Source organism: Geotrypetes seraphini, chromosome 12, assembly GCF_902459505.1.
Source record: "Geotrypetes seraphini chromosome 12, aGeoSer1.1, whole genome shotgun sequence".
Lineage (NCBI taxonomy): Eukaryota > Metazoa > Chordata > Amphibia > Gymnophiona > Dermophiidae > Geotrypetes > Geotrypetes seraphini.
The window spans coordinates 11,271,525-11,298,487 of record NC_047095.1 but is presented as its reverse complement, the minus strand read 5'-3'; the positions used below and the strand labels follow the sequence as shown (position 1 = coordinate 11,298,487).

Here is a 26,963-nt window from a genome sequence, read left to right as displayed (position 1 = left end):
TGGCAGATGCTTGATATACTTCAAAGTGCCCAAGAGAGAAGACTGGAGGCGATTCTAGACCTCAAAGCAGTGAATGCGGCCCTTGAGATACCCCGTTTCCAAATGGATACAGTGAGGTCAGTGATTGTGCCTGTGGTGCTAGGCGAATTTCTCACCTCTTGGATTTGACAGAGGCCTATTTGCACATTTTCATTTTTTTCCAGAGCAAAGGTTTTTTGGTTGTCTTTTTGCGATTCCATGTGCTGGAACAACACTTCAATTCACTGCTATGCCCTTCAGGCTGGCCACGGACCTTTCACCACAGTAATGGTAGTTCTTTCAGCTCACCTGTGCAGAGCAGGCATACAAGTATATCCATATCTGGCCAATTAGCTAATAAGAGTCCAGTCTGATCCCGAAGGCAAACTAGTGGTTCAAAAAGTGATCAAACTATTGCAGAAGCTGAGCTGAGTGATCAACTTTCTGAAATGCCACCTGGAGCTGAAATAGATCTTGGAGTATCTGGAAGGCTGGTTCGACACAAAGGAAAACAGTGTTCCTCCCAGAAGCCCACAGAGAGAAGCTTCTGCATCAGATACGGGAGTTTCGGAGTGAGACTGTTCCAATGGCCTGACATTTTTGGGAGGTGCTGGGATCAAAGGTTGTGACAATGGACAAAGTCCCCTGGGCAATAGCACACTTGTGTCCATGCCAGGATGTGCTCCTCTCCCATTTATGCCCATAGAGATATGCACTCCAGTAGTAACTCCCTTGGACAGCGGATACTCGGCGCAGTCTAGCCTGGTGGTTTGGACTCCAGTCTCTCACCAGCTTGTACAGCTGGGGAGCACATTGCGAGGGGAGTACGGTTCATGGACGCTAGTCCCCTTCCCAGAGGAAGTAGACAATTTGCCACTTGGATCTTCAAGCCATCCAACTGTCACTTCAGGCGTTAAGGAGTGCACTGCAGAGAAAAGTAGTATGAGTTTCTCAGGGAGGCTACTGCAGTGGCGGTAGCCTGTGTCAGTTGCCAGAGGTCACCAAGTGTGCTGCTCTATGTTTGGAAATCCAGATGCAATTTCGATGGGCGGACCCTAGTTCACAGGGAGTGATCACTGTCTCAGGAAGCCTTTACCTACATTATGTATTAATGGAAGCACCCGACATTCAATCTGATGGCATCTCAAAGGTGACTTTGTTCTTCAGTAGAAGATACGAGCCAGGAAGCGAGGGCCCGAATGCCCTGGTGCAGTTCTGGCCAAAGGCAGATCTTCTTTACGTCTTCCCCCTGTATCACATGATAGACAGCATTCTGCGCATGAGCATGGCACGCCAGGGACTGATGATTCTAGTAGCACCAGACTAGTATGCAGACCTGGTCCTTTTGTAAAAAGATCAGGGTCTCAAGCTTCCATGTCATCCCCGGCTGCTCATGCAGGGTCCAATTTCCCTGCAGCATCCAGAACACTTTTGGTCTTACAGCATGACTTTTGAGCATTTGGCACTAGCGCGTAAAGTCTATTTGGATAGAGTGGTCTCCACCCTTCTAAGATGTAGTAGCATATGCGAAAGCCTGGAGGTATTTTCAAGCTTGGTATGCTTAAAGAGTGAGGACCCGAGCTCTACGCCGATCTCTGGTGCTCACCTTCCTGCAGGAAGGTCTGGAAAAGACCTAGCAGTTAGCTCCATGAAAGTTCAGATTGTGGAGTTCTCCTGTTTTGGGCCTAGGATTAATAAAGAGCATTGTAGCCGCACATCCAGATGTGGCCAGGTTTTTGGAGAGTGCATTATGCCTCCATCCTCCGGTGTGTAAGCCTTTTGTGGCAGGGAGTCTTAATCTAGTCCTCCAGGTGCTAGTGAGAATATCCTATGAACCTCTGGAGCAAGCATCAGATCATTTGTTCGTATTGGTGGGGGCTGCCCATAAAAGTCAATTAGCCTTGAAAACGACCAGTTTCAGATGGATCCATATAGTCATTTGCTCTGCCTATATCGTAAGTGGAAAACGTCTACCTGTATCCATGAAGGTGCACTCCAATAGAAACATAGCTTCCTTTTGGGCAGAATCTTCAGCACTGTCCCCAGAAGAAATATGTAGAGCTGCCATTTAGTCTTCTCTCCATTGGATGTGGTTGCCAAATGGCTCTGCATTTGGATCTTCAGTTCTGACAACAGGCTCATCTGTCCCATCCTAAGCTCGGGGGACTGCTCTGATTTGTCCCATATATTCAGGAATGGAGTGTCCGTTGCACTAGAAGGAAAGATCAGCTTCTTACCTCAAAAATCTTCTTTTTAGTAGACAGACACTCTATTCCTGAAGCCCCCCTGTCAGATATTAATTTGCCTGCTTACTGCTTCAAAGGTGCTGGGGAGTCCGGACATATTGTTTCTTTTCTTTGTCCAGCCTTGGCAAGAATTGAGGACGCGACTGCCTCATTGATGAAGCTGGATAAAATCTTCCACACTCTTAGTGCAGGTTGTGCTCCAATTGGTGACTTGTTTGTTTTTCACCTTGTTATATATTGCAAATGGTTAAGGAATGGAGTGTCTGTCTACTACAGTGTATTGTAAATTATGTGCTGCAGCGAGATTTCGGGTATGTCGCGAGATGCCGGCGAGGAGGAGAGGCACCGGCTGACTGCCTACAGGAGATGCCTCTTGCCCCATTAAAAAAAAAAAATACTTCCACAACTGCCCATCTTAAAAATGACCCACCTTGTCAACCATGTGTCATTCTGCAAACTACCTCACTCCCTAAAAAACACTATGTGAAACTGACAAACTAATCTACAAACTGCCCTCACCTCCCCCCCCAAAAAATCTCTCACTGCTACTATGCCACCACAAATTGTCCCACCTGCTAAACAAATACTTCACAACTTCTCCTATGTGCTGTGGGTAGGGCTGGATTGTCAGTGGCAAACTTTGCACAAATGTTTTGTCCACATATTTAGGGGGGGGGGGAAGGGGAGGTCTGTGATGTACTCAGATCTCAGAAGATTAGGATCCTAAACTATATATTTTTTTAAGTCAGCAGAATTTTTTTATGTACATACTTATACCTGCAATAGAGCTGTGTAGTTTTATGGTTATGTTGGTATAATATAAAGGAAAATAGACACCTGAATTACATACGCATACTTGATCTTGATTTGGCCTTGCCATTTTCAAGGCACAGACCATAGAAGTCTACCTGGTACTAGCCTTATTCTCCAGCTACTGAAATTGTCATAGAAGCCTTACTCCATCCCATCCAAATTTGTCCACTTCCTTTATAGAATAAATTTGGTTATAAAATTACCCTTCTCTACAGTGTGCCTGCTATGCCTTTTCCCAGGGTAACTAGCAGTGGAAAGTGGGGTTAGGATCCAGCCAGTGAGAAGGCTGAGGGGGTGGGGTACTGGAAGGCTGCTCTGCTAATAGAAAAGGTGCTATGCTGGGACAAATTAATGTGCTATAGATATGAAGTTTCTGCATGTGGTAGGAAATGGAAGAGAAGTAGCTGCCCCTCCAAATGGGAAAAGCAGTTTTTAGCAATTGCATCATTCAAACACTGATTCATAGTAACACAGTAATTATAAAATTGTTTCTTTCAAACAGTTGTCCCCTCAGAACCAACCCTGCTGTAAGTATAAACTCGCTCACAAACACATGCAAGTATACACTGACATGCAAGCATATATAAAAATATACACATATACGTGCCACAGGCACACAATACAAACACATTGTAAACATATAAAACAGAATTATTTTCTAATTATTGAATTGTTATAAAATTGCCATGTTGCACCTTCCAGCCAAAAGGTGGTATTTCAAAATGTTAAATGAAGTAAATTCAGCAAACTACTCTAACCTTCCCCCCCACACACACACATACATACATACATATAAACACGTTTTACAAATCTATGGACTAGTCTGTACCAGAGGCAACAGAAAGTGAAATAATTCTCACAAGGAGTGCCAGTGGGTTTTGAGCCCTTGGTTCTCACCCTCTCACTAATCACTGGCCTACCCTCCTACTCCTCACTGAAAGCTTTTTCAGCAGGTTTGTGTTGGATGCAAAAAAAGTAAATGTCTCATTAAAAGTAGAATGTGAGCCATGTTTAGGTCACCAGGAAGCCTTTTTAAATAAGGTGGCCTTAGGATCAAATATCTACATACATATTTAACAAATATTTGTTGTGAAAATTCTGTAAGTCAAATCTATTTCTAGCAGTCAAGAACCTGCATTTTACTATCTCAAGCAGCTAATTTATAAATAGAAATTTTACACCCTGTGTACATGAGTCAAAAGCTGCTTTTTATGCGTGATTAAAAAATAACTTATGTGGATATTGTAGTTTCCTTCCTATTTTTAGTATGGTCTTTGTGTCCTGTTTGCAAGTAATTGCTCATGTTGACATTATGATTTCAAATGCATTTCAAATACTTAGGGCTCCTTTTACAAAGGTGCGCTAGCGTTTTTAGTGCATGCACTGGATTAGCGTGCGCTACCTGAAAAACTACCGCCTGCTCAAGAGGAGGTGGTAGTGGCTAGCGCGAGCTATTCCGCGCGTTAAGGCCCTAACGCACCTTTGTAAAAGGAGCCCTTAATTTCTATTACTAGGATGCTTTTGTATTTTAAGATTGACAGACAGGGAGATAAAAAGTTAAACATTCAAATTTTTAAATATTTCTTAACAATATGCTAGCAATTTGCTCGATCTGCCAGACCAAAAGAGAATTCCAAGGAAGGTCAAAGAAAAAGATAGAAAGAATTCAAGTAAGTCTATTTGAATAAGTTCTGAAGTAAAATATCTGGTAGAAACAATAGAAGCCACTACGCTGAAGGACTTTTGTTTTGCATTTGGAGGTGATTTTGAGTGCTGGATAGGTCAGCAGTATTCCCATTTAAACTTACTTTCAAACCCCAGATTTAAACGAAAAGTTAGCAAGAACTTTGACTGTTCTAAATTGTAGAATAAATATGCATGTTGAAGGACTGCCCAGACCATGTCTCCTTTAAATCTGTTTAAGCAGCACTTGTTTTAAAATTGCTGTTTATACATTAATTACATTAATACAGATTTACACATGTGTATGTGTGTGTGTATATATACACATATACTGCGTGTCAAAGCAGCTCCTGATTGTATAAGGCCCAATTTAGTGCAGGAAGAGGTGGTTGGAGCGTACCGCGAGTGATTTCCTGCACTCGCTGCGCTCCGGCTGCTCTCTCCCGCTGCCCTCTCCTTGTCGAGGGTTCGCGATTGGAAAATACCGCAAATGACCGGGACCACAAACTGCCGACACTGAACGACCGGGGGAACACTGTATATATACACACACTGTATATTCTAGGGATGAGCTTTTTGCAATGACATAGGATCTGTCAGTGACAGATACTATGTTAAATGTTGTTACCAAAATGAAAATGAGTAGAAAAACATGATGATTTGTATTTTATTGTTTGCCTATAGTGCATACTTTTTGAAAATGGTGCTGTTTCAGAAATAATGCATAGTTTACTGATGGTGGAACCACCATGCATACATATGCGCAAGCTCAGGAAGATAGTGTGCATACTTTCCACATTGTGCACTATTTTCAGAGTGAACAGTTTTTCAAGAGTACAGTTTATTTATAGTACAGGGTCAAAGAACTAATATCCAATCAAAACCCCGGCACAGTTCATAATCATTCAGAATTTCAAAGCTGTGAGTGAAATATCCAATTGGTAACTTTTGCACTTTAACATATCGCTTTCTGCCTTTAGAAATCCTCTGGATAAGGCTGTATGTGGGACTCTAACACAACCACCCATTCCAACATTGGATTTTCACCTTCACTGTGATTACTATGTGAATAATTTAAATTTTCCAAAATCTCCTTTTTAATAAATTGAATATAAATAGAATAAACTTAACTTGCACTTCAATCACTTAATCGGACCACTGCCGTCACGGCCAGTATTTCGCTTTCTGCGTCAGGGTAGAGGTCCAATTCATAGCATTCTTCTTATTCTAGCCCTATTTACACAGTGTGCACTAAATTATCAGAAAATGACAAAATGTCCAGAGAACCCCAAATAAAGCTAAAATTCCTATAAATGACACAGGAAATTACCTGAAACAACAATTTTCTGGCTGCCTATCCCTATACTCTTTATATGTTCAAATGGCACATAAATCTACGATTGTTTTCTTTTATGTAGAAGAAAACTAAGCTGTGATACTGGTTATAAATTACTGGTATGGAGTTCTGAGTTTGCTGCTTGCTTGTGTTTGAAATTATCTCCCTGGATTTGTTTACTGAATTCCATAGGGCAGAAACAACCTTCACCCAATTTCACACTAGGTACGCCTGACTCTGGACTGTAAAGCATTACAGAAGTCAGTTAAATTATTCAATTACATTTAGCACATTAAAGGATCCATTTTATTAAAGTGTATTCTTTTTCATTTTTATGTGTGTGGAGAAAAAAAATTTAGAACTAGATTATTGTAAGCTTTTTATTTTGCTTTCGATCACAGACGTAGATTTTCTGATGTGTGGCTAATTAGTTAGGGGCCCTTTTTGCTAAAGCTTGGTGTGCACTAACAGAATTAGTACGCTCTAAATGCTAAGAAGCGCATAGATATAAAATGGGCTTCTTGGCATATAGCGTGCACTAATCTTTAGTAAAAGGGCCCCTTAGTTTTAATTTATACTGTTTTATAAAGGTGTATTATTGTTTATTATAGGCTTTTGAGAGTATTGGTAGTACAAGCATAGCTGATTTGTATCAGCAAATATTTTTTTTGTATTTTGTGATGTCAGATAAGTGCTACAGCAGCAACTGTAAAACATGTACTTTGAAATGTAGCACTTGCATCATAATCAACCACAAAAGAGAGAGAAAATGTCTTAGCTCAGGTTAATGTTCAATTTTAATCAGTATTCAAACTTGAAACATTTAACCATGCTCTTCATTTGGTTGCTCATTAAACTGGTCAACAAGCATTTTGCTACTGGAGTTCTGTCACCTGTACCTTAACAAGGGCCACATGCTGACTCCTTTTACAAAGGTGCGCTAGTGTTTTTAGCGCACGCACTGGATTAGCGCGCACTAGCCGAAAAATTACCGCCTGATTAAAAGGATACCCAGCTCCTGACACGCAGGATTAAAAGGATATGCAGCTTTGGCACGCAGCTCCTGATTGGTAAGGCCCGACTTAGTGCAAGAAGAGTCGATACAGCGAGTGATTTCCTGCACTCGCTGGCACTCCGGCTGCTCTCTCCTGCCTCTCCCGCTGCCCTTTCCAGTCTCCCCCATGAAAAACCGTATTCGCGGTTTTTCAAGATTTGCGGGGGTTCCAGGAACGGAACCCCCGCGAATATCGGGGGAGTACTGTACTCTAATGCTCTCCAACAGATTTGTCATGAGATTTGGTTTGTTGGGAGGCTTAGTATGATTCTTAAAAGGATCCAAGATTATTAGCAGTTGTAGAAGCTTCACACCCTCTGCTCAGGTATTATGTAGAACTAGTTCTGTGCATAGGTTAGTTGGGTTGTCTGTTAGTTCACGTGTATTTTGAAAGTCTGTAAATTTGTTATAGAAATATGTTTTCAATTGCTTTTTTTATGCCATCTAAAACCCTGGTGGTGAGTTGTCATTGCTTCTTCTTGTTTGTAAATGGCTCCTTCACCAAGAAATCTAGTTTACAATGTATGTTGATAGCTCTGCCCAAGGTAAAAACATGCAATAGGAATTAAGGGTAATTAAATGACTAATGTGGCATAAAACCCTTAGCTCTTCTAAACACTACAGGAATCTCTCATCCGACAGTTCTTTTATAAATTCCTGCTTTGTGTTTTAATAAACTTACAAGAATAAGCAGATATATAGTCCTCACACATGGTGATGACATCCAGTGGAGCTCAGCCAGCAAAGAAGTTCTCCAAGATGTTAGAACTTCCTGGCACAGTAAGCGATGCATGTGCAGGTCTTCCCACAGGGTCATCTAAAATTTTTATTTTTCCTTTCGCAGAGTCCAACAATAACAGTTTTTTGATTGCACTCAAATGAGTATTACTTTGGATTTCACATCTTTTTCCTCTTAGAAAAACACTAAATAGATTTTTTTTTTAATTATGTTTAATGTTTTCCTTAGTTTTGCTATAGCTTTGATCTGCAACAGCATTAAGTGTCACGGGACAGTACATTGTTTAGATGTATTTTGTTTAGGCAATAGTGCCTATTGTGGAGAGTCCATCTGTTAGTCTTTACACAGCTGTTGGCACATGTGCAGATAGATGCACACTGAGTGATCAAGTACTGTCAAGAGAAACCCACAAAGAGCAGGTCATGAGAAGGCCAGGCACAGCCACTCCAACAAGAGAGAAGCTGATAAGGGAGTGCTGTGGAGTTGTTGCAGATGGCAAAGATTTCAGCTCACACACACACTTTTATGCAAAAAGTATCATTGGAAATGCCGCTGCAGGAGAGGAGTCTAGCCATGGCCCTGGCAAAACAATAAATTAGCAGAGCCACTGAGGTACAAAGGAAGATGGGAGAAAGGCAAAGGTGAGTGGATATGTGTGTCAGGAGAGGGAGCTGAGTCAAGAGTGAGGGTGAGAATATAGGGCAGGTGAAGGAGGAACAATTGCAAGAGAGAGGAAGGGTGACAAAAATGATTCTCATATGAGGAAAGGCTAAATAAGGGCTCTTCACTTTAGAAAAGAGATGGCTGAGGGGAGTTATGATAGTCTATAAAATCCTGAATGGGGTGGAACAGTGATTGTTTACTCTAGCAAAAAAAGTGCAAAGACTGAGGAACATACATGAAGTGCTGCATAGTAATACATAAAATATTTTCTCCTATTTTTTTTTTTATTCATTCGGAGGGGCATAATCAAAAGATACGTCTAAGTCCGTTTTGGGCTTAAGTCGCTAGTTGCCCAAAGTCGGACATGGGAAAAGGTACATTTTCAAAAAATACATCCAACATAATTTTTTTCCGAAAATCGTCTTAACTGTACATCCAGCTGTCTGACCGTTCAGACCGCTAAGTCATCTATCTTTATACCTCATTTTCGTCCAAAAATTTGTCCAAGTAAAAAAGCCTAGAAAAATACCTTTTGGACGTGGGCGGGGTCAGCAAAGTGATGGACTGGAGACATTGCACCAGAGTAGTGGGGTGCCTTACAGGGCACTGTTGTGAACTTCATAAAAAGGGTACCACATACACATCTCACCACAACAACCTTATAGGTCATGATGAGCCTCCCAAAACACCTACCTGTCTACCACCCCAATAGCCCTTAAGGCTGCAGGTGCCACTTATATGGCAGTACATAAAGGTTTGGGGGGTGCACATGTTTAACCATGTATGCAGTGGTTAAAGTAGCTTATGGGCCTGGTCCTCCTCTCTATGGTTCACTAGCCCACCCCCCAGACCACTTAAGCCACCTCTATTCCGCTCTACTAGGCTTTCCTATGCCAGGCTGCCAGGTGCTGATGTTCTGGAGGCAGATATGTAAAGTTGTTGTTACGATTTTTATGGCAGTGGGGGGGGTGTCAATGATTATTGGGGGAGTGTGTAGGGGTCTGTACTTTGTTCCTACAGTGGTTATCTGGTCACTTTGGATACCTTCTTGTGATTTAGACCTGGTTTTAGATGGCCTAAGTCACAACGTCCAAGTTCCGTCTAGGCAGTGTTGTAAAACTTTCGGTTATATATGCAATACGACTCTAGGAAGGCTCACGTCCCGCCCAAATCCCGCCTTCAACACTCCTCTTAAAACGCCCCTTTTATCTATGAGCATATTGCAGCACTGTGAAGGCCTAAGTCATTTTTAGATACGTCTAAAACCTGGTTCGATTATCAGCACTTGGACATCTTGTCTCACTGATCGTCTAAGTGCTGATTTAGGCCGATTTTTAGACGTATTTCCATTTTGATTATAAGCCCCTCAGTGTGTAGTTAAGCTGTAAAACTCATTGCCAGAGCAAGTGGTTTTCAAGGTTGATGATGCAGAGGAACTGAAAGAAATCTCAGTGAATCTGGAAGATGTACCAAGCCAAATCGACAAGTTAAAAAGTGATAAATCACCTGGACTGGATGGTATACGTCCCAGGTTACTAAAAGAACTCAGACATGAAATTGCTGACCTGCTCTAGGTGATCTGTAATCTGTTGGTAAAGTTGTCTGTAGTACCAGAAGATTGGAGGGTGGTCAATGTTATGGTGATTTTAAAAAGGGTTCCAGGGGAGATCCGGGAAATTGCAGACTGGAAAGCCTGACTTCGGTGCCGGGCAAAATGGTGGAAACAATTATAAAAAATAAAATTGTGGAACATGTAGACAAACATGATTTAACAGGACAGAGTCAGCATAGGTTCATACAAGGGAGATATTGCCTCACCAATTTGCTTGACTTCTTTGAAAATGTGAATAAACGTGGATAAAGATGAGCCGGTTGATGTAGTGTGTCTTGATTTTCAGAAAACTTTTCACAGAGTTCCTCATGAGAGGCTCCTGAGAAAATTAAAGAGTCAGTGGGATAGGTGGCAAAGTTCAGTTTTGGGTTAGGAATTGGTTATCATTTTTCTCAATGGAGGAGAATAAACAGTGGAGTGCCGCAGAGATCTGAACTGCGACCAGTGCTATTTAACTTATTTATAAATGATCTGAAATTGGAATGGCAAGTGAGGTGATCTAATCTTGCAGATGACACTAAACTGTTCAAAGTTATTAAAACTCATGCTGATTGTGAAAAATTGCAGACCTTAGGAAATTGCAGACCTTAGGAAATTGGAAGACTGGGCATCCAAGTGGCAGATAAAATTTGATGTTGACAAATGCATATTGGGAAGAACAAACCAAATTACAGTTACCCGATGCTAGGGTCCACCTTGGACCCAAGATAAAGATCTGAGTATCATTGTTGACAATACGATGAAACCTTCCGCCCAATGTGTAGCAGCGGCCAAAAAGGCAAACAAGATGCTAGGAATTATTTTTAAAAGGATGGTTAACAAGACTAAGAATGTTATAATGCCTCTGTATCGCTCCATGGTGTGACCTCATCTGGAGTATTGCATTCAATTCTGGTCTCCTTATCTCAAGAATGATATAGCAGCACTAGAAAAGGTTCAAAGAAGAGGGACCAAAATGATAAAGGGGATGGAACTCCTCTTGTATGAGGAAAGATTAAAAAGGTTGGGGCTCTTTTGCTTGGAAAAGACGGCTGAAGGGAGATATGATTGAAGTCTACAAAATCCTGAGTGGAGTAGAACGGGTACAAGTGGATCAACTTTTCACTCCGTCAAAAATTACAACGAATAGGGGACACTCTATGAAATTACAGGGAAATACTTTTAAAACCAATAGCAGGAAATATTTTTTCTCTCGGAGAATAGTTAATCTCTGCAACACATTGCCAGAGGTTGTGGTAAGAGCGGATACCGTAGCTGGTTTTAAGAAAGTTTTGGACAATTTCCTGAAGGAAAAGTTCATAGTCTGTTATTGAGACAGACATGGAGGAAGCCACTGCTTGCCCTGGATCTGTAGCATGGAATGTTGCTATGGCCTTATCCTCCCTGAGCGCCCCTTTTGCTCCTTGATCATCCAACCGTCCCATGGATTTCCTCACAGGTTTTCTGCTTCTGATGTACCTAAAAAAAATTGTTGACTTTTTGCCTCTTTGGTAAGTTTCCCTTCATATTGTTTCTTAGCTTTCTTTATCAATGATTTGCATCTAACTTGCCAATGCTTGTGTCTTCATTCTGATCCTTTTTCCTTTCTTTAAAGGATTTTTTTTCTCTCTAATAGCCTCTTTCACTTCATCTTTTAGCCATGCCAACTCTCGTTTCCTCTTTCCACCTTTGTTGATACGTGGAATACATTTGGTTTGAGCTTCCACAATGTTACTTTTAATAACATCCACCCCTGGTTTACTGCCCTAACCTTTGCAACTGGTCCTTTTTTAGCTTCTTTTTAACCATTTTCCTCATTTTATCATAGTTGCCCTTTCAAAAATTAAATGCCTCTACAGTAGATTTTTTTTTTTAACGTCACTCTAGGTCAGTGGTTCCCAACCCTGTCCTGGAGGAACACCAGGCCAATTGGGTTTTCAGGCTAGCCCTAATGAATATGCATGAAGCAAATTTGCATGCCTATCACTTCCATCATATGCAAATCTCTCTCATGCATATTCATTAGGGCTAGCCTGAAAACCCGATTGGCCTGGTGTTCCTCCAGGACAGGGTTGGGAATCACTGCTCTAGGTAACAGTTCAAATTTGATCATATTATGATCAATTTTTCCCAGTGGACCCAACACTCCTGTACTATGCCTTGCATTCCATTAAGGACCAAATCTAAAATAGCTCCCCCTCTTGTCAGTTCCTAGATTAGTTGCTCCAAGAACCAGTCATTTGACATCTAGGAATTTTACCTCCCTAGCACTCCCTGATGTAACATTTAACCAGTCAATGTTGGGCCAATTGAAATCACATATACAAGTAAAGAAATGTGCTAGCACCAGTTTGGGGAAGCTCATTCACAGTAACGCTTCAACCTACACAGTGTTATTGTGAATGAGCCTCTCCAAACTGGTGCTAGAACATTTCTTTACTTGTATATGTGACATAAGTGTGCTACCTAGATAGTGAGAGTAATTGAAATCACCCATTATTATACTGTTGCCCAATTCGCCAGCTTTCCTAATCTCTGTAAACATTTTTTCATCTGTCTGTCATTTTGTCCTGGGGGACGGTAGTATAGCTCTATCTTTATATTTCTTCCCTTCGCACATGGAATTTCTATCCATATTGATTCCACACTGCTATCTATGTCATGTTTGATGTTTATATGATTTGATTTAATTCTCTCTTTAATATATAGCACAACCCCTCCCTCCAATTTAATCTACTCTAGCCTTGCAATACAATTTGTGCTCAGGTAACACAGTATCCTATTGATTGTCCTCCTTATACCAGGTCTCTGAGATGTCTATTATATCTACCTCATCATTCAGTGCTATATACTCAAACTCTCCTGTTTCATTTTTTTTGGCTTCTAGCATTTGTATACAGATACTTCAAATTGTGTTTTTTCCTTGTAACTACAGGCTGCTGAGAAGACAGGAAAATTTGAGTCTTTTACTCTTGACTTCCTCTTCAACATTTCTAGCATTCTTTCACCATTTTTGAAACCTCTCTACTGGAACTCCCTAAATATCTTGTTTCAATAGTATCCTTCACCGAAACATCCACTCCTGAGCGATTGTCGGCTTTTCCCCGCATCTCAGTTTAAAAGTTGCTCTATCTCCTTTTTAAATGTTAGCGCCAGCAGCCTGGTTCTATCCAGGTTAAGGTGGAGTCCAGCCTTTTGGAACAAGCTCCCCCTTTCCCAGAAGGTTGCCCAGTTCCTAACAAATCTAAAATCCCTCATCCCTGCACCATCATCTCAACCAAGCATTGAGACTTTAGAGCTCTGCTTGCCTCTTGGGTTCTGCACATGGAACAGGGAGCATGCTTGAGTACTTGATTGTAAAACCTTAGATAATCTTGATAGGCGGTATATAAAAACCTAATAAACTTGAAACACTTTTGAAAATGCCACACTGGGGGTTCTGGATTTTAACTTCATACCTAAGAGCCTAAATTTGGCTTCCAGAACCTCCCTACCGAACCACATGTACCAAGACAGCAGATTCCACCTCACACTGCCTAAAATCTTATCTAAGTGACTCATGAGGTCACCCACCTTTGCACCAGGCAGGTAAGTAACCAAGCGATCCTCATGTCCACCAGCTACCCAGCTATCTACATGCCTAATGATCGAATCTCTCACTATAACAGCTGTTCTAACCCTTCCCTCTTGGGCAGAAACCCCTGGAGACGCATCCTTGGTGCAAGAGGACGTTGCATCCCCTGATGTGCAGGTCCTGGCTATAGGGTTGCCTCCTACTTCACCAGGGTGATTCTCTCCTTTATGAAAACCTCCCTCCTCTGAGGCAGCACAGAGGCTGTCAGACTGGAGTCTTACTCTGAGTTGGATATCTTCTTCCCCAAATGACGGATCTTGATGAATGTGTCAAATAGTATAGATAATCCACTCTCAGCCAAAGCTTGAAAAACTACGAGTTCTGTGGAGGCCCTCCTGGTTGTGGGCTGTGGCAGCACAGGCCCGATGTCGGTGGGATAAGGAGGGACTGATGTGCTTCCTCCTTACCCTTCTGGAACTCGATGGGCCTAAAATGGCCTTGAATTTTGTTGGAAGTAAAGCCCTCACCCCCAGTCATTTTGTGTTGGTACCTCAGCATGAATCTGATCAGCTGATGAAAACTTTTTTGGTAGTACACCCAACACACAGTTTGTTTTTTTTTAACAAAAGGATAGGCTTTTTTTTCCTGTTTAAGATGGTGTCAAATTTCCCCCTTTATCAACCAATCAGCAGTTTTTTGCCCACCCATATCACATCTTGATCTGGGCCTCCCATGATAAAACACACGTTCCTTATTTTATTCTGTTTTAATTATTAAGCTGTACTGTATTTTCTGCCTCTTTGAAAAAAATTATCCAAGGTTTATGTACAGGATCAATCAGAATCATAGGCAATAAACAATATCAATAGAAAAAAAAGATTCAAACAATATATATTATGGCATTGTATGCAGCTTAGCAATACCCAATAAAACATCTTAGTAGATAGCATAGGGTGAGCATATAGATAGATAAGACAGAGTAATAGGAGTTAGAGAATAAGGGGACTAACAACCCAGTCCTTGGGATGCACTCAGCCGGATGAGTTCTCAGTTTTATCTACAATAAGTATGCATGAGGTAGCTCTATAAGCATTACCTTCACTGGATGCATATCTGTCTTATATGTAATCATAGTAGATATCCTGAAAGCCTGTCTGCCTGGATGTGTCCCAAGGACTAAATTAAGAGCTATTGTTTTAATTGGATACCAGATTGTATCTCTCTTATTTATGCTGAGGTGGGCTTGACCATGAAAGGACATGCCAAAACTCATCATAGACCTATCTGAAGTCGGCCTATGTGGGAAAACAGCTGCAAGTTTGTAGTATGATATGAATATGTGACAAAATCCATATTAGTTGATAGGAAATTCTCAATGTGACAGTAGATTTGGCCAAATTGTCCTGAAGGATTTCTTTTAATAAGGCAAAATGGCCTTTTAACAAAAAAAAGTTTGTTGTTGATAATTGGTACTATGACACAAAAAGGGATAACGGAAAAGCAAAGGTGAGCTGTAGGTAGGAATTTGTGTGCAGTGAGCATATATTTTGCTTGTCCTCACAGAAAACAAAATTGTTTACTGTAACATGTTTTTCTGAGAATGGGATATTGTTCCTCAGAAGTTGACTTCTAAACTAAACTAAACCTTAAGTTTATATACCGCATCATCTCCACAGATGTGGAGCTCGACACGGTTTCCAAGAACTTAAAATATAGGAAGAGAAGGAAAAAAAAGGTTTACATGAACTTATATATAGAAGAGAAGAGTAAGGGGGGATAGAATTACATTTTAGTGAAAAGCCAGGTTTTCAATTGCTTGCGGAATAATTGGAGGGAGCCCAGGTTCCGCAGCAGGGTAGTAAGGTTGTTCCAAAGACCTGTGATTCTGAAGAGAAGGGATTTTCCCAGTTTGCCTGCATAGCGAATACCTTGTAGAGAGGGGAAGGATAGTTTATACCTTTGGGCGGGTCTGGTAGAATCAGGACTCGAGGAGTTATAAGATAGTGGGATTAAGGACTTCTCTTAATAATAGCTGCATTCAGGACTGAAGTGGTTTGGACTACGATGCCAGTACTGGAGGATCTACACCAGTGGTCTCAAACCCGCGGCCCGCCAGGTACTATTTTGAGGCCCTCAGTATGTTTATCATAATCACAAAAGTAAAATAAAACAGTTTCTAGATCATATGTCTCTTTAGCTATAAATTACAATATTATTATTAAGACTTAGCCAAAAGGAAAGATTTATAAACTATAAAGAGTTTTACCTCATGCAAAATTGTGATTTCTTTAATAAGACATTAACTATTTTTTCTGAGGCCCTCCAAGTACCTACAAATCCAAAATGTGGCCCTGCAAAGGGTTTGAGTTTGAGACCATTGCTCTAGAGTAAAAGTGTGCACTGTCAGAATATTCCACCGGCTTGGGGGAGGGGGGATTACATTTTTTTTTTCAGCATGGGCTTTATTATATGACATCAATATTAATATCCTACTGTCCTAGAGGAATGGTAAGTGACTTGGCATTATTTAGATTTAGGATGCTACAGTGAGTGCTTGTTTTTTTAAAGACGTAAATCAAATATTTAAGGAGTAAAACAGTCACCCAAATGTGAAAAAACTAATAAACTGATTTCTTCATGTTAAAAATGTTATGACTGAGTTCAAGTCACTGCTTTAACTAATATGCAGGGGGGAGGGGAGGAAGTGTTTTATTAATTAGATCTGTGAGTTAAAATCAGGGAATTGAGGATTCATTCCGCCTTTCTTATACTGGCACTTCTTGTGATCTTGGGCAAATCATTTTGCCTTCCATTGCCTCAGTTAGAAATGTATAGTCTCTTTTACTAATGTGTTAAATAACGTAAGCTCCATTTGTCATTGAGGGGCATGATTTGGTGACAGGTGTTTCATTATGGAATAATCTGACTGGACTATTAAGGTTGCTCCCTAATATGCAGAAATTTAAGAAGGTATTGAAAGCAACTTTGTTGTGGAAGCTTTTAGCTGATTTGATTATAGTACTGATTGAGATGAATTTTAGATAAGTTATGCTGTGTTTGTTTTATTTTTACATGGCAAACTATGTTTATGTTTGTAATTTGTAAACCTCTTAGGGTTAAGCAGGTTAGAATTTTTTTAAATAAATAAATATGCAGTTAATACAAATTAAAACATGTTAATGAGTTCATGCACATTTGTAAATGAGGCCTTTAGAGCCAAGTGGTTCAAGGAAGTACCTATCACACTTTTAATATGTCTTGGGTTTATAAAGGCAAGTAATTAAATCCAAAATCCATTAATGCTTCCAATTAGTACTTCATTTAGGTTCTTTTCCCCATGTACCATGATTATATGTAGAGCTAGAATAAAAGATGAAAAACATATCCCGACTGAATAAATTATATGAAAAAACCCTTCACCTTACATTTATTCAGTTACAGCTGTTATTTCTTGTATCTATCTTCTTGGAAGAATAAATGGGAAACTCGAGTATCATTCTCACCATTTTATATGATACACTGGAAGAAGTCTTCTCAGGTTCCTGATGTGGAAGCTAGGGTTCCTTGGTAATTTAGACATCCATTTAATATAAAGTAGACTTTATTTTTTTGAAGTTTACTATCTAATAATGAAATCTGGCAAAATAAAACAAACATTTTGTTCTTCTTTAGAAAGTTTCCTGTATAGTACTGCACTCCTATATGGCATGAAAAATGTATCCTTTCTAACTGTATCCTTTTAACAAAATGCTTTTTGGTAAGGGTAATAAAATTTCAAAATAAAATTTAACAGTTCCCCAATTTTCAGGTAGGTTTGATTTTGGAGTAGCGGTTTTCAAAGTTTACATCTTATTTAGTATAAAGAGAAAAGCAGTTATTTCTTCCTACTTAAAATAATCATTTTCTAGTGGAATGGGACCCCTTCACGTTAGGTAATTCTCATGCCCACGTTCCTGGCAGGAGAGGACAACAATGTGGTGGAGAGATTTGAATAAGTCCTGTAATCATATGAATGATCCCTAGACAAAGAGATAGTAAACAAAATATTTCACGAGTGAGGTAGATCTCTTCTAAACAGTAGTATTCCTCAGAACTGTTCGAGGATAGGGCTATACAACAAATTAACTTCAGCTTCAAGTGCCTTGGTTCTAGTGGAAGATTTGCTGGGATAAAGCAAAACACTGTGTACTTTCTAACACGCTCATAAGATTTATACAAATAGGGGCTGATTTTATAGATGGCACCTAACTTGTGGCACTGCTCCACATGGTTGCCAATCAACCACTAGGTGTTCTTGTGGTAGGTGACCCAGTTCCTGGCCTAATTTAAAGGCACCCAACGTCTAGAGATACCTGTCAACTATGCCTATTCTCTGCCCCTAACAACGCTTACTTTTCAAATAGGCAGCAGAGGCCACCTTGGCTTAGGCATTGCTAGGTACCATGCAGATATCCACATGCCACCTTAATTGTAAAAAGAATTGTTTTTAATGGTGTGGTCAATTACCTTGCCATTTAACCAACTGAGTTGCGTACATATTTTTATTAGGCGTCGCTAGGCATCTGCAATTAGGGCTCCTAGCGGCGCTTAACCTATGCACCATTTATAGAATCAGCCCTATAGGAATTAACAGGGAAGTCTGTCATGGATGGTAATGATGCAGAGAGGAAATACAAGGCAATTCTATAACAGACTCCTTCATTTAGGCATCATTTTACTGCGTGTAATGAGCCTGTTCTATAAGAACACTTATGCAGGTATGTGTCCATATAGAAAATAGCATAAAGCTGCACCAACACACTAAAGTTACTTCAAAGTATTGTGTAAGTTTTATGTGCGTAAATGTCAGCCCCAGCTTTGCCCCTCACTTGTAAATGTTCCTCTAAGAATTGTATCATATTTAATGCATGATTATAGAATAGTGATTACTGCCATTTATGCACTTAAAACCAAATGCTATTTTTTTTTTTAAATGAGCATTAAGCACTATTGTATAAACAGCACTCGAGGTTGGGCACTGTTTCTAGAACAGCACTTAACGACGCGAGGATTTACACCAGCTGAAATTTGGTATAAATTTTTGTGCCTAAATTTGGCATGGATCTCCCTCATTCTGTAACTTGTGTGTGCAAATTCAACAAATGCCCCTGATTCACCCATGCTCCCCGCAGTGTCCGTGCTGTCTTTTTCAGATCTGCACTTAAAATTTGCTTGCGCACCTCGCGCCTAAAGATGCATGTGCAAATTTAAATTGAGGCCAATTTTCACCAGTAATTGATTATTAAAGCCCAATTAGTGCTAATCGCACATTTGGCAATTGTGCATGCAAATTGGATCTGCACCCAAATTTACATGTGCAGTTTTGATAGGTATATATAGAATTAGGGTGTTAGCACATACTGCTGTTTGTGCATGTAAATGTACACTCAATCACGTGGATGGCATTATTCTATCTAATGCACAAAAGGTGCTTAAATTTAGGTGACCTGATGTCGAATGATGAGCACAGTATCTAAGAGTGTTTTAAGTAAAAGCGGTATTGCCTATAGAAAGCACCATCCTTACCTAATAGGTCACTTTTATCCATTATTAAGAAAAATGTGATTGCTTTCTTTGTTTCCTCTTGCCTCCTATTTGAATGGCTTTTTACAGAGCAATAGTTCATTTATACCATTGTAGAAATGGATATACATATATTAAGATACCAGCACACAAGCCATGGAAGTATAGGTGCTTTGACCTTACCCCACATTAAAAGTTTCCAAGTAAATTTGATCAGTGCATACCATAACAGGAATGAAATTTAGTTTTTAGCCATGTCATATTGGCTATGATCTGATATTTTCAGATCTATTTCTTATAAGAACATAAAAATTGCCATACTGGGGCAGACCGAAGGTCCATCAAGCCCAGTATCCTGTTTCTACCAATGGCCACCCAGATCCCAAGTAGTAAACAGATTTTATGCTGCCTATCCTAGGAATAAGCAGTGAATTTCCCCAAGCCATCTTAATATCCAGACCTTTTTTAAGCCCCGCTAAGCTAACTGATTGCACCACATTCTCCAACAACGAATTCCAGAATTTAATTACATGTTGTGTGAAGAAATATTTTGTCTAGTTTGTTTTACATCTACTGCTTAGTAGCTTCATTGCATGCCTCCTAGTCCTAGTATTTTTGGAAAGAATGAACAAGCAATTTGCTTCTACCCTTTCCACTCTAAACATTATTTTATAGACCTCTCATCCAAGTGGATCAGTTTTTTACTGCATCAGGATTTACAAAGACTAGGGGACAATATTTTTAAAGCCAATAGGAGGAAATGTTTTTTCACTCAGAATAGTTAAGCTCTGGAATGCGTTGCCAGAGGATGTAGTAAGAGCAGTTAATGTAGCTTGTTTTAAAAAAGGTTTTGACAAGTTATTGGAGGAAAAGTCCATAGTCTGCTGTTGAGACAGACATGGGAGAAACCAATGCTTGCCCTGGATTGGTGGCATGGAATGCTGCTACTATTTGGGTTTTTGCCAGGTATTTGTAACTTGGATTGGCTATTCTTATGTTATTATTGTAACACTATAAATGTAAACTGTAACCCATTCTAAGCTCTTTGGGGAGGATGGGATATAAATCTAAATAAATGAAAGTTATTCCCATCTCTAGGTTGATAGATATGTTAAAAAGTAGCAGTCCCAGCACAGACCCCTGGGGAACCTCCACTATTTATCCTTTTGCATTGAGAATATTAACCATTTAAACCTACTCTGTTTTCTGTCTTTCAACCAATTCTTAATCCATAGGACATTACCTCCTATCCATGACTTTCTAATTTCCTCAGCAGTTTTTCATGAGGTACTTTGTCAAATACCTTTTGAAAATCCAAATGCACAATATCAATCGGCTTACCTTTATCCACATGTTCATTCTCCCATTCAAAGAAATGTAGTAGATTGGTGAGGCAAGATTTCCCTTGACTAAATCCATGTTGGCTTTCTCTCATTAATCCATGCTTATGCATGTGTTCTGCCATTTTGCTCTTTATAATGGTCTCTACCATTTTGCCCAGCACTGACATCAAACTCACTGGTCTATAATTTCCCGGATCACCTCTAGAACCCTTTTTAAAAAGTAGTGTCACATTGGCCACCCTCCAGTCTTCTGGTACTATGCTGGATTTTAGAGAAAAATTACTAATAGCTCTACAAGTTCATTTCTCAGTTCTATCAACACTCTGGGATATTTATTTATTTTTGTTTTGTTTGGGGGGAGGGGAGACAAGCTTGCAGTTTGCAGCACCTCATTCTTTGAGCTTCCTGCTCATTTTGGAACTGCATTTGGATTTGGCACCATGAATCTTCATTTGTAACTCTAGAGCAGGGATCTCAAAGTCCCTCATTGAGGGCCGCAATCCAGTCAGGTTTTCAGGATTTCTCCAATGAATATGCATTGAAAGCAGTGCATGCACATAGATCTCATGCATATTCATTGGGGGAAATCCTAAAAACCCGACTGGATTGCCGCCCTCAAGGAGGGACTTAGAGGTCCCTGCTCTAGAGGAATGTTGACCTAGTTCATGTCTCCTAATTTACCTATCTCTATCATTACAGCAGTAGTCATTTGGTAGTGTTCATGTATCAGGGTGCCCCACTGACTGTTTCCATTGTATAATGGCAAGGAAACAGTAGAGAGTTGCGCGGGGACAGAAATCCCACCCGTCCCCGCCAAAGTCCCACCCGTCCCCGTGAGGAATCCCCTCCGTCCCCACCCGTCCCTATAAACTACAGAAATAGTTATTTCATTTAATTATGCTACTGAATTAAAGGCTCTGGTAGAAACCCATTTACAAATAAGCAAAAAGACTTTATTAATTTGGAAATATTAATTGGGAAGAATACATACTTTGTAAACGGGTTTCTACCAGAGCCTCTAATGTTTATAAATTTTTATCAACACGACTAATATACTACTTTATCCTAAAGCAAAAAAAAAGAAAGAAATAGAATTTTTTTTCCTACCTTTGTTGCCTGGTTTCTGCTTTCCTCATGTTCTCATTCAATTCCTTCCATCCACTGTCTCTCTTCTCTCTGCGTCTTCCATTTCCTCTGTTACTGTGCCTCCCTTTCTCCCCCCCTTCCAAATTGGTCTGGCACCCATCTTCTTCCCTCCGCTCCCCCCATAGTCTGGCATCTCTGTCTTCTTCCCTGCCAGCGTCTTCTCCCCACTCTCTCTTCCCCATTTCCTTTCAGCATCCTTCTCCCCCCTCTGTCTTCCCCATGTACTTTCAGCGTCCTTCTCCCCCCCCTGTCTTCCCCATGTCCTTTCAGCGTCCTTCTCCCCCCCCTGTCTTCCCCATGTCCTTTCAGCGTCCTTCTCCCCCCCCGTCTTCCCCATGTCCTTTCAGCGTCCTTCTCCCCCCCCCGTCTTCCCCATGTCCTTTCAGCATCCTTCTCCCCCCCTATCTTCCCCATGTCCTGTCAGTGTTCTTCTCCACCCCTTTGTCTTCCCCAGTGCTTTCAGCGTCCTTCTCCCCCCCTCAGTTTTACCTTAAGTGCCTTTTCCTCTCCACTCCACCTTTCCTCCCATTCTCCCTCCCTGCCCCTTACCTTTGTGGTGCTTACCCGCCCTACTGACAACAGAACAGGTCCGGTCCAACAAACCTCCCTGCCTTGTAGCCGCGAATCTAAATTACCTTCTTATAGCAGCTGGAGTATTGAAGCTGCTGTAAGAAAGTAATTTAAATTTGCGGCTACAGGGCAGGGAGGTTTGACGGACCGGGCCTGTTGTCGGTCGTTCGGGGGAGCTGGCTGGCTGTGCTGTAGCCGGGGCGGACCGCCCCCCTGCCTTGTACCAATGCCTTTTCCCTGCCTGCCCTACCGCACACAGCCGAATGGAAGTCTTCACGATGTCAACGCTGATGTCGGAGGGAGGGAGGGCTTTGCTTAAGCCCTCCCTCCGACGTCAGCGCTGACATCAGGAAGGCTTCCGTTCGGCTGTGTGCGGCAGGGCAGGTAGGGAGACGAGCCTCGCGGCTGAATACATCCAGCCCTGCAGGAACCCTGCGACCCTCGGAGGCATCCCCACAGGATCCTCATGACCCTAGGGGGCGTCCCCGCGGGATTCCTGTCGTCCCTGTTCCCGTGCAGCTCTCTAGGAAGCAGCCCCCCCAAATATACTACCAACACAGCATCCCTAATCTTGATTGAGCTGGGTTAAAAGAATCCCTGTGAGTCAGACCACTTTCTTCTGCATGGTAATGCTTGCCACTGCTATTAAATCACTGTATATAATACAGTGATGTAAGTAAATTCCTACTTATATCACTGGGATCAGAGTAATGTACAAACATCCATGCATAAAGTAGCCAATTTAAAATAATTTAAGACAGCTATTATAAAAAATATTTCAATTATACTTGTAAAAGTCAACTAAAAATGGAAGCACTCTGTGATAAAATTACCCATCATAATCTTTTACAGGTATGTTTTATTTATATTATTTTATTAGGTATTTATATACCGCCTATCAAGGTTATCTAAGTGGTTTATAATCAGGTACTCAAGCGTTTTCCTGGCATAGTTTAGAGAATCTGGGCCCTAGTTCTTATCCCTGTTATTTCCTTGGAGCTGGCAGCCCTTTAGAATAACAAAGCTACCTGGCACATTATTTGATCTATTCACACATTAATAAAATATTTTTGTTATAATTCCTAATTCTGTGACTTCATTCCTGATTTACTCCCCTTAATGTCACCATTTCCTGATGAACTTAGATAGTCTGTGTAATAAATTTCAGGAGATGGGGGACATTCTATAATAATTTCTTTTGGTATGGTTATATACTATATAATATATACTGTTATGTATTTTTCTGTAATTTTGTTGCAAGGGACTAATATGACAAGCTTTTGGAAAACAGGGTTGTTGTTTTTTGCTTAATATAAATTTGAGATTTCAGCAACAAAAAGGACTTGAAAATCATGAAACTGTATTTGTAGCATTGTTGATTGATGTAATGCAGTTGTTACTTAGTGAAAATGTTGCTTGATAGAGATTGAAAAATACTTTACCAAACAAAGCTGAACATATATAATTAGAAGTGAAATATGGGCACTCTATGAGAAAGAAATTGCTGATCTCTAGAAAGTAATCTTTTGAGGAGTGTCAGAACATACTTGTACTGTACTATAGGGGCAGTTCTTCAGTGGGATGTATATCGGGATGAAAGAGATTCCCAGCATTCACCCAATGGCACAATTGTCACTTTCCCCTTTTTGCCATAGATCCATAAAACAGCTAAATTGCTTTATGCAAATTGGAGGAGACAGCAGTATGAATAGTGCAGTATTAGTGTAAAAAAATGGGGCAGCTGCTGTCAAGCAGGGGACAAGTGCTGGGGCTGCAGAATAGGTAGATATGTCAGTGTATGCTATGTTTTCCTTTGGTGATTTACACAAATGACCAGGAGTCTGTCCAGAGGAAGGCTACTAAAATGGTTGGTAGTCTTCATCATAAGGCATATAGGGGCAGACTTAAAGATCTGAATAGGTATACTTCGGAGGAAAGGCAGGAGAGAAGAAATGTGATAGAGATGTTTAAATACCTACATGGCATAAATGTGCATGAGGCAAGTCTCTCATTTGAAAGGAAGGTCTGGAATGAGAGGGCATAGGATGGAGTTAAGAGGCTCAGGAGTAATCTAATAAAATACTTTTTTGTAGAAAGGGTGGTAAATATGTGGAATAGTCTCCCAGTAGAGGTGGTGGAGACTAGGCCAGTTACTGGGCAGACTTGCACGGTCTGTGTCTGTGTATGGCCGTTTGGTGGAGGATGGGCAGGGGAGGGCTTAAATGACTGGGAGGGTGTAGATGGGCTGGAGTAAGTCTTAACAGAGATTTCGGCAGTTGGAACCCCAGCATAGTACTGGGTAAAGCTTTGGATTCTTGCCCAGAAATAGCTAAGAAGAAGAAAAAAAAAAAAAATTTAAATTGAATCAGGTTGGGCAGACTGAATGGACCATTCGGGTCTTTATTCTGCCGTCATCTACTATGTTACTATGTAAGACTAGATCTGAATTCAAGAAAGTATGGGATAGGCACGTGGATCTCTTAGGGAGAGAAGGAAATAGTGGATGCTGCCAATAGGCAGACTGCATGGGCCATTTGGCCTTTATCTTCCATCATGTTTATATGTTTCTAAATAGGTTTTAAAACCGTTACAAAATCATCCGTTAGTGTGAATGAGATATCTTGCATATGATAGAGCAAGCATACACCTATAAAGCCAAGCCAACAGTGGCAAATTTTAACAGATGTCATGTTTATATGTTTCTAAATAGGTTTTAAAACCGTTACAAAATCATCCGTTAGTGTGAATGAGATATCTTGCATATGATAGAGCAAGCATACACCTATAAAGCCAAGCCAACAGTGGCAAATTTTAACAGATGGAAAGCAGAACACTTCCAGGGACATTGAATAGGACTGTAAACCTAAGATATCATATCATATATAAACAGACACAATAAGGTGCTTTAGGGGTTTTTTTTCTGTCAACTTTTCACTTCATATCAGAAGGAGCACACTTACTTCCTAGCAGTTTCTCTTTTTAATTGGTTGTTTTTTTTCTAATGTTCTAGGCTTGTTTTGAGGTCCATGTCTACAAAGCTGTGGAAAGAAGCTGTTGGATCATCAAGACTAACAAAGTAATAGTATATTTAAAAATATTTCACTGTATATTTTAAGCTTCAAGACCTTTGAGTTTTGACAAGCATATGTTCATTCCACTTTTTATGTTTCTAATAAATTATTTTTTATTATAATGGTGTTGTGTTCTTTCATTGGTATGGCACTTTATATCAAGGTTCCAATTTTCTATGGATATATAGAGAAAAGAAAAGCAAGGAAGGGGGTGCACATATCTTTTGTTCATCGTAACTAGGTCTGCAGAAACTGGGATTTGCTAAATCTGAAATAAATTAGTAATTTGGTACCTTTACTATAGATCAGAATAGAAGTTACCAAATTAATCCTAAGCAAAAAAGGATATTTTGCAGATTATCACTCCCCCCCCCCCAGCTGCCGCGGTGGTAACTGTCCTGAAGCCCATAGAGATTTAAAGGGCTTCAAGGCTTTCGCTACATGGAAGTCACTAGTGTGGCTTTGTAAAAGATATGGGGGGGGCATACATGTCAATTCTGATGGCACTAAAATCTTAATCATAAGCAATATTCAACTGTAAAAGTAAAGTATTCTCTCTCCTGTCTTTCTGTCCTTCACTCTTTACTTTGTTCATTTCTCTCTTTTTATACACTCCTCCCTCCATATTTGCGGGGGTTAGGGGTAGAGCCGGCCCGCGAATATGAAAAATTTGCGAATAACTTTTGGGCTGACTCTGACTCACCCCGCCTCCCTCCTGGGTCCTGGACCTTACCCGGTGGTCTAGCAGTGACTCGGGGCAGGAGCGATCTTCCTATGCTTCTGCCCCATGCAGATCCGTCATCCAAAATGGCTGCCAGGAATTCCCATGGTCTCTCGAGACTACAATGGGAACTCCAGGCATCCATTTTGGAGGACGGATCTGCACAGGGCAGGAGCTTAGGAAGATCGCTCCTGCCCCGAGTCACTGCTAGACCACCAGGTAAGGTCCATGGGTAAGAATATTATTAGAAGGGTGATAAGATTAGTGCGAGAATGTTCATTTCACGGAGGTAGGTGATGACTTTCTGACTAGCAGAATTTTCCAAAGGCAGGACTTACATGTTAGTGCATATTTTGTGTGTAAATTGTGATTACCCATGTTTCACCTAAACTCAACCCCAGAGCACACGTACTATGCAGGTATATGCTAACTTGCACACTGCATACTTTTTAGGAGTGACCTACTTTTTATAAGAGGTCTTTTTCACACATATATCAATGGTTTTACATGCAATTAAGGTTTCCAAAATTACCTCTGTTTTATACCAGATAGGGCCATTCTATTTAATGTTGTTTGACAACAGTTTCCAATTTAATCATTTTTTTAAGTAAGTTTTTTATATATTAGTGAATTTATACTTTTATGTCAATATATCTTATCAAAATACTGATCGGTAAGCTTCTGAGCAATTCCCAACACTGACAGTATTTTACAGTTATGCCTTTCATATTCCACTAATTCCTGTCAGTAGTTCTAAGTGGATTGCAAACAAAAAGACTAGATTATATATCTAGGAATTTACAGACTAATACAAGATAAAGACATAGGGGTCC

At 40.4% G+C, this 26,963-nt stretch overlaps 1 protein-coding gene across 2 annotated transcripts in view; it reads left to right on the top strand.

The window, feature by feature from the left end:
* RNPC3 (RNA binding region (RNP1, RRM) containing 3) overlaps window positions 1-25,531 on the top strand; it is a 100,249-nt gene extending 74,718 nt beyond the window's left edge. Inside the window, exons 14-15 of one of the 2 annotated variants that reach the window (XM_033916508.1) lie at window positions 4,677-4,747; window positions 25,349-25,531. In XM_033916508.1, the coding sequence (XP_033772399.1) occupies window positions 4,677-4,736 (60 nt within the window). In that variant the 3' untranslated portion in view covers window positions 4,737-4,747; window positions 25,349-25,531. Of the gene's footprint in view, window positions 1-4,676; window positions 4,748-17,389; window positions 19,685-25,348 lie in introns of those variants that run through there. The other variant, XM_033916509.1, reaches the window with a different exon arrangement.
* Window positions 25,532-26,963: the final 1,432 nt, after the last annotated feature.